The sequence below is a fragment of the Pollicipes pollicipes genome, unplaced genomic scaffold (assembly GCF_011947565.3).
Source record: "Pollicipes pollicipes isolate AB1234 unplaced genomic scaffold, Ppol_2.1 Scaffold_5724;HRSCAF=6776_pilon_pilon_pilon, whole genome shotgun sequence".
Classification (NCBI taxonomy): domain Eukaryota; kingdom Metazoa; phylum Arthropoda; class Thecostraca; order Pollicipedomorpha; family Pollicipedidae; genus Pollicipes; species Pollicipes pollicipes.
Window position 1 is genome coordinate 23,491,870 of NW_023596746.1, and position 7,187 is coordinate 23,499,056.

Here is a 7,187-nt window from a genome sequence, read left to right on the forward strand (position 1 = left end):
TCAAAGGTTTTGCTGAGGTCCAGGTGCACCACGCCCACCGGCTCTCCAGCCTCTACCGCGTCGCTCCAATCTCCCATAACTTCTAATAGCTGGTCGATGCAGGAACGCTTCGGGAGAAACCCATGCTGAACTTCTTGAAGAAGTCCTGATTCTATACGTGATTAATTAGGGCATCTCTGACGAAAATTCGAGATCTTGGAGGGAACGACAGAAGTTCTCGTATCTTGGATTCTGGTTTTCCGTTCTCTTGGAGGGGACGACGGTAGTTCTTGTACCATCTGACACCTGACGTCTGATATCTGACAAATTTTACTCTAGATAAATCACCCAATAGATGACGAATTTCTTGGATGTGTCTTTTGCGCCGAACGATGCACTTTTGGCTACGCAATGCATATAAAATAGTTGTTTTGGTGCCTTGACATCTTGGCCTTACGATGTCAGCATTTTAGTACAGATGGCCTTGATGTTTGTGTGAGCCTTGGCTATATTGTGCTATCTTGAAGAGAACAGTGGTGTTGTGTACGAAGGGCATTAGCCCCGCGCGAGCTGGCAATTGGCGATAAATACTTTGGCGGACGTGACAGAGGTGCCAGGTAAATGCAATCCTTTTTATGTGCATTGTGAACGCGGATCGCCATTGTTTCATAGGTTGAGTTTGACACGTGCCTGGTGCACCAGAAACCCTATCTGCAAACCATCACAACCATGCTAACAAGATGTTTGAGGGAGACAAAGTCCTGCCCCAAATGAGAATTACTGTTCCATTTGTGGATAAATAGTTTGAACCTTTCTTACCTCTGAAAACATGACTCAATATTATATCTGGTCATCTTTTTGGTGATCATGCCATGTTTTGTATGTCCTAGGGCAGGTGGTGCAGTCATTGTAATTCAATAATTTGTTTCCCAAATTAATTATTTGCTGCCAAGAATTAGAAGTTGTATCCAAACCTTGCCCCAATGAGATCTCATCCAAATCTGCCATGCCCTGCAGACTGGCCAGCAGCCAAACCAAATTTGATGTTGTTATTTGACAGCCAGACAAGTTTTGTTGACATACAGCTTGATAGAATGTTGGATGTTTTCCATCAGCTGTGATCAACACATAAAAGCAAAGTTGTAAGAGTATAAATGTGGGAATGCTGTGAGTAAATTAGGTCGCAACATTCGCTCAACAAATTTGTGGAATACCAAAAGTGGCTGCTCAAATTCCCCTAAATAAGACCATCCTGCAATGCCCAAGCCTGCAAAATGTATAGCAGGCTCTGCTTACCTGTGCCATTTGTGAACCATTGAGTATTTTTGATACAATTTCTGTAAAAAGACGCAGTTGAATGCCCTGGTCCATATAGAACTGGCCTGGCCTGCTGCAAACTCATTAGTTCAGTCTTGGGAATTCTAGACTACAAAGATGCATAGTTAGAATAGTTGAAATATAAAAGGACCTAATAAGCCAAGCATTCATGGCCAGGTCCCCAAGGTAGCTAAAAGTAACTGTCTTTTTGTACTAATTTTAGGCTGGTATGACAATTGAAAGGATTATCCAAACTCAAAATCTAGCCTAGAATAAGCCGAGCACATCATAATCTAGACTAGACTAAGAGATGGACAGAGGCAGATCTAGGATTACCAGCTCTGTCTGTGTCCACAACTATTGAATTAACAGTGCTCTAAAGAATGGACATATTGCTTTGAAATACAATGGGGAAGTCAACCATGCTTGGATTAAAATGCTTACAATGCATTTTCCTGTTAGTCTTGGTCAGGATTTGTCTGCAAATTAAGACATGTAGGTAAGGTACCTAATCAAGGTCTGGTAAGACAGATAAATATATAATGAACTCTAACTCTTGTTCAGGTTCTGGCACCTAGCTAGCTGGTATATATATATATATATATATATATATATATATATATATATATGTTTATTGATATAAATGTATATACAAAAGACATAAATGCTAACTAAATAGTACCTTGTTTTTCAGACACACCATGAGGCCAATAGTGTGAGAGCAGATTACTGCTCTGTGCACCAGCCTGTCAACACTGGCACTCGACAAGCTCTCAGCAGGCATCTTGCCTCAGATGCCAGCCCAGCCCTGCTTCATGCCATGATGGCAGCTGACGACCGGGAGCTGATCGCGCGGACGGCGGCGGCGCTGCGGGACACCTGCGACCGCCTGCTGAACGGCGACGCGGCGCTGTGCCTGTCCGCCGCCGCCGTGCGCGTGCTGCACGCCAACTTCGCCGCCATCGCGCCCGACGGCGGCGGCGGCGGCGGCGCCGAGTTTGAGGCGCTGTCCGGCTCGTCGCTGGTCCAGAGTGACGCACTGCTCGACCTGCAGTTCCTCTATGACGTGGCTCAGCTGACTCGCCGGCTGTGCGTGACGGCCGGCTCGGCCGCCGCCGGGCCGCTGCAGCTGTCCGCCTTCCGGCAGCTGCAGCGGCTGCAGCTGGAGGCGGTGCCGGTGAGCGAGGTGCGCGGATTGCAGGCGCGCCGGCCCTACCTGCGCGCGCTGAGCTGCGCTGGCGGCCTGGCCTCGCTGGCCGAGCTGCTGGCTGGCTGCGGCGGCGACGGCAGCTCGCCCTTCCTCTGGGAGGAGCTGACCGAGGTGCGGCTGACGCGCTGCCGCTTCGAGGCGCTCGACGAGTCGGTGCGCCTGGTGCCGCACGTGTGCCTGCTGGACCTCAGCCAGAACCGGCTTGTGGCTACCGACGGGCTCGAGTACCTGGCCGGCCTGCAGCACCTCAACCTGGCACACAACCAGCTCAGCGGTCTGCCCCAGCTCTGCATGCCCGCCTACCTGGCGCTCCGCTGGCTCTCGCTCAGTAGCAACAAGCTCGAGTCACTCGATGGTAGGTCCATTGCTGAACTGCAACTCATAACTTTATCAAAGTGAGTTTTTAAAAGATGTTGTGCACGCTGCCTTATGAGCGTGCGATTGACTGATGTTGCCCCTAGATGTTTGCAGGTTCCAGTGGATGGGTACAGTACCGACTTAGATACGGTTGATACGATGCACTTAAACTAGAAAGCCTGCTCACACATTACAGCGATAAGGCCCATCAAAGGATGCGTGTTGAAACATCTTGAGTTCATAACATCCGAACGTCGTAACAGTCAAATCACCCAAAATCGCAACGTCCTGCCGCCATACCATCCAAAAATCGTTCAAGCCCCTGGGCAGGGGAGAAGCACAGCACCCAAGGCTGCAGCCTCCAACAGCAACATCCAAAGCTAATAACGTCCAGCATTGATGACGTCCAAAGGTTTGAAAACAGTCGATTTAAGCTAATCAACTGGATGTCGTGATTGCCGCATGTTACGAACATTGGGTATTATGACTTTGGATATTGCGAGCTTGGATGCCATGAATTCCGCCAGTCGGAGCGGAATTGGGTGCACTTTGGATGTTATGAACACTGGATGTTGTGATTTAGGATGATATGAGCTATGCTGCAATTTTGGACATTTGAAGGCTTCCCCCGCCGAAACTCGTCCTTCGACGTACATGTGTAGGGAAGTCTCCCTGAGTCAGGGGCACTGTCCCGGCAGCAATCCGGGGTTTTTCCACTTGTCGTCGGTTGCCGGTGCTGCCTGCATTGCTGCCCGACCGTGCGCTGGCCACGGTTGCGCGTGACGCCGCCCGACCTCTGCTAACAGGCCTGCAGGAGATGGTGGTGCTCGAGCACCTGGACGTCAGCTTCAACTTCCTGCTGTCGCACGCGCTGTTGGGGCCGCTGTTGGAGCTCGGACGGCTCCGGACACTTCACCTGCGGGGTAACCCTCTGTGCTGCTACAGCGACCACCGGCTCCGCACCGCCCGCGCCCTGCACCCCCTCTGCCAGACGGATCAGGTACTGCACCGACTCCGCAGGGGCGCCAGCCGGCATCGTAAGAACCTCTTGGATATCGTCTACGCTCTGCTTGGCTCCACAGTGACAGCTTGGCTAGCCACAATTGTTTGTGTCACTTCGTCCGCAGTGTGCTACAGCTTGCCCTGTGCTGGTCCGTCCCCCGCGTGTCTCGGTTCGGGTTGCCTGTGCTCGCCCGCGCCGTGTGTCTCAGTTCAGGTTACATCATTCCGTCCCCAGTGTGCTGCAGCTCGCCCTGTGCCGGCCCGTCCCGCGCGTGTCTCGGTGCAGGCTGTTTCATTCCGTCCCCCGCGTGTCTCGCCTCACCCTGTGCATCGGCCCGTGCCCACCGCGTTTCAGTTCTGGCTGGACGGCTGGCGCCTGGAGCGGTCTGAGCTGCCGCCGCGCCAGCGTGCGCCGGCGACGAGGCCGGCGCTGCCCTCCGCGGGACCGTCGCCTGGGCCCGTGCGCACCGCGCTCAGCAGCGCGGCCCGGCCCGGCTCGCTCGACACCCGGCCGCCGCCCATAGGTCAGCACCGGCCTCGGTTCAGGCGGCGTCGCTCGGTCCCGGCGTGTGGTGCGGCTCACCCTGTTGTCATGCGCTGTGACAAGGCGTGACGGGTGGTCCACTGGGCCAGCAAAACTGGCTTGGTACTGAGGTGCCAATGGTTGTCCCCTTGCGAGGTGGTGCGTGTTGTTGGCAGCAGGCACGCGTGGCTAGAATTTTCGTCCGCTAGATATGAGAAAAAAGGTCTTCAGCTCCTGGCTTTTCGGGATTGTCAGTTCAAAGTTCTTGTTTGAGTCGATGACCTTTATATGCAAGGAGGTGTGTGCTGGCAAGGCTATCTAACGGATGCTGGGTAAACGGCGTCGTGCCAGAGAACGTGTGTATTTAACGGTGCTTGATATTTGATGCTGCGCTCATCCTCATCGTGGCAAGGATTCAGAAAGGGTTAGCAAAAATGTTACGTTAAAATGAGGCACGCGAATCCAGAAATTCTCTATATCTGCGCAGGCACTACCACTGAAAGATATCAAAAAAGATTACTAATCCAAGCTCCCAGCACCTCATATACAGTTCAGTGTTGAGTGCTGCAAAACAAAAGAAAAATACAGGTTACTGAGTCAGGAAAGTCCGACACAGAGTATTAGATGAGGGCGTCACTTACCGCGATCATCAACCACCTCCAAAATTCCTTAAACTTTGGGAACGTACGTAACCTAAACCCAAAAATGTGAAAAATAGGCATTCATGTGCACGTTTAGCCTAGGGAGAAGAATCCGAATGCGCAGCAGTCTATTCTGAGGTTGGTTTTCGTTGCGCTATGCTCCAATGCTGCGTGTCGATCTGCCATGTTTTCTAGTGGTGCGTACCCTCTCTGCAAACGTGCGTCTCCAAAGTCTGGTCCACGAATGCTACGCGTTATTTCCCGTACATGAAATATCCCTGGGCAAAGGCTACAGGATATCTTGCATACTACGCTCTTCCGTATGCATTTCTATTTCAGCCCATTCACACATGCATGGCAAACCTCATTCTGGACATATTGCGGTCTCTGGCGCTGATCGGACGAGTATGGACTTTAAACCAGGACCGCTAGTCCGCATGGACTTTGTCTGCGGGCCTGTAGCGGAGGTGTTTGTGCTTGCGGCTGCGCGCTTGTTTGCTGCCTGTAGTGGAATCGCTCCTGAAGTGCTCAAGTGCGCCAAATACCGTTGGGCATGGATTGGTGCGTGGGGCAGTCTGGGACGCACAGAAGCCGTGACCCCTCTGGCGCATACGCTTACGCCGGTCCCCGGTCGGCCCGGCAGGCTCTGGCGGCAGTACGCCGGGCTCCCGACGACGGCGCACCAAGAGGCGCTCGCGGGTGAACCTGGCCGATATCTCCGACCTGGGCTCGACCCGGCCGGCTGCCGTCCTCACCACGTCCGGCAGCCTGAGCGACCAGACGTCCAGCCTCGACGGCAGAGGTGCGCCGCGGCCTCCCGCCCGAGCGCCGCCGCTCTCATGGCCGTGCAGAGGCTGCTCAGAGTGGCGGAGCGCATGGGAGACTTCTCGTAAATCAGCTGTTAGATGTCTGTAGATCTCTCATAGAGCGCAGGATGTGCGCGTAAAATGACCCGGTCCGTCGGCGCGGCCCTTGCGCCCTAATCATCTTGGAGCTCAGATCTGTTATGGATGATCTGTGTCCCGAGACGTGATGTGTTTTCATAAACTGTGGCGTGGTTCGTCCTTTTCTTTCACTTTTGTTCGCTTCTTCTTTCCGCCTTGCTGTTCACTTAACAGACATGCATTTTGTTTGAAAACTGACGTCTGAATTATCAAATAATATGACAACGCAACGCTGCAGTTCAAGCACACGAAAGTGATGGCGTTCTAAGTAGGCCCGTATGCGCTGGGCTGGTCCTAGCACCAGCGTCTGTGCGCTCTGACCCGTTCGAAGTACTGGCCTCGGCTGTCACATGTACATCTGTCTGTGCTGTGGTGCGCGGCGCGGCTCCGTGATCACTGCGATTTGACGCTCGCCGTCACAGCAGAGCTACCGTCACACCTGGCCACGCGGGAGCAGATCGAGGGACTCCGCCAGCAGCTGGGCGCCTGACTGGCTGCACAGCCGCGGCGGCACGCTGGTGCAGCAGCTGCTGGGCCTGCCAGAGCAGCCTCCGCCCACCTTCACCGTCGGCAGCCTGGCCGGTCAGTGCTGGCCCGCTTGCCCCTCCCCCCCCCCCCCCCCCCCCCCGGTGGGGGCCACAGGCCCGGCCCGCCCCGTAGACGGCTCATGTAGAGAGTCATTGTTTGTAGTTTTACGAGATGTTCGACACTTGGTGTGAGTAAAAATTGAGTGATTAATCGCAGTATTGCTTTCGATAGTGTTACAGTTAGTTGTTACAGCTATAGCTGACACGAATTTTCGGCGGATGACTGTTGCGCACATCATCAGGTGTTATTTGATCACGAGAAAGGGTTTGTAATCTTTAGGCACATTGTCACGTTCTTATCAAAGCCAGAAGGTTTTGAGTAGCTTCTAGCTTGGGGCGTCCAATTGCACGGATCTTATAACTTACAGATTGTGGGTCAAAGGCTCGAATCCTCGAAAAGTTTTGAAGCTTGTTTAACTTTTAGACATGCGCAGCAATTCTTGTACTCTTGTGAACAAGCTCGAAGCTACCGGAAACGTTGGAGGCTCTGGTACAGACATGACTTTATGCCAAACAAACCCGGATCTGCCCGGAACCAACATCCCACAGCTTCGTCGGGGTCCACGTGCCGTGCAATCCTGCGACGCGGCGGCCCCAAACCAGGCGGACTATCTGGTCATTTGCCAT

General features: G+C 53.3%; 1 protein-coding gene across 1 annotated transcript; it reads left to right on the forward strand.

Annotated features, from left to right (window-relative positions):
• The first annotated feature begins 2,119 nt into the window (after positions 1–2,119).
• Positions 2,120–6,544, forward strand: LOC119102834 (serine/threonine-protein kinase 11-interacting protein). Its single transcript, XM_037226286.1, has 6 exons — positions 2,120–2,203; positions 2,498–2,861; positions 3,670–3,863; positions 4,221–4,389; positions 5,673–5,831; positions 6,399–6,544. The coding sequence occupies exons 1-6, from the start codon at positions 2,120–2,122 to the stop codon at positions 6,461–6,463; spliced, it is 1,035 nt and encodes a 344-aa protein (XP_037082181.1). The 3' UTR covers positions 6,464–6,544.
• The last annotated feature ends 643 nt before the right edge of the window (positions 6,545–7,187 follow it).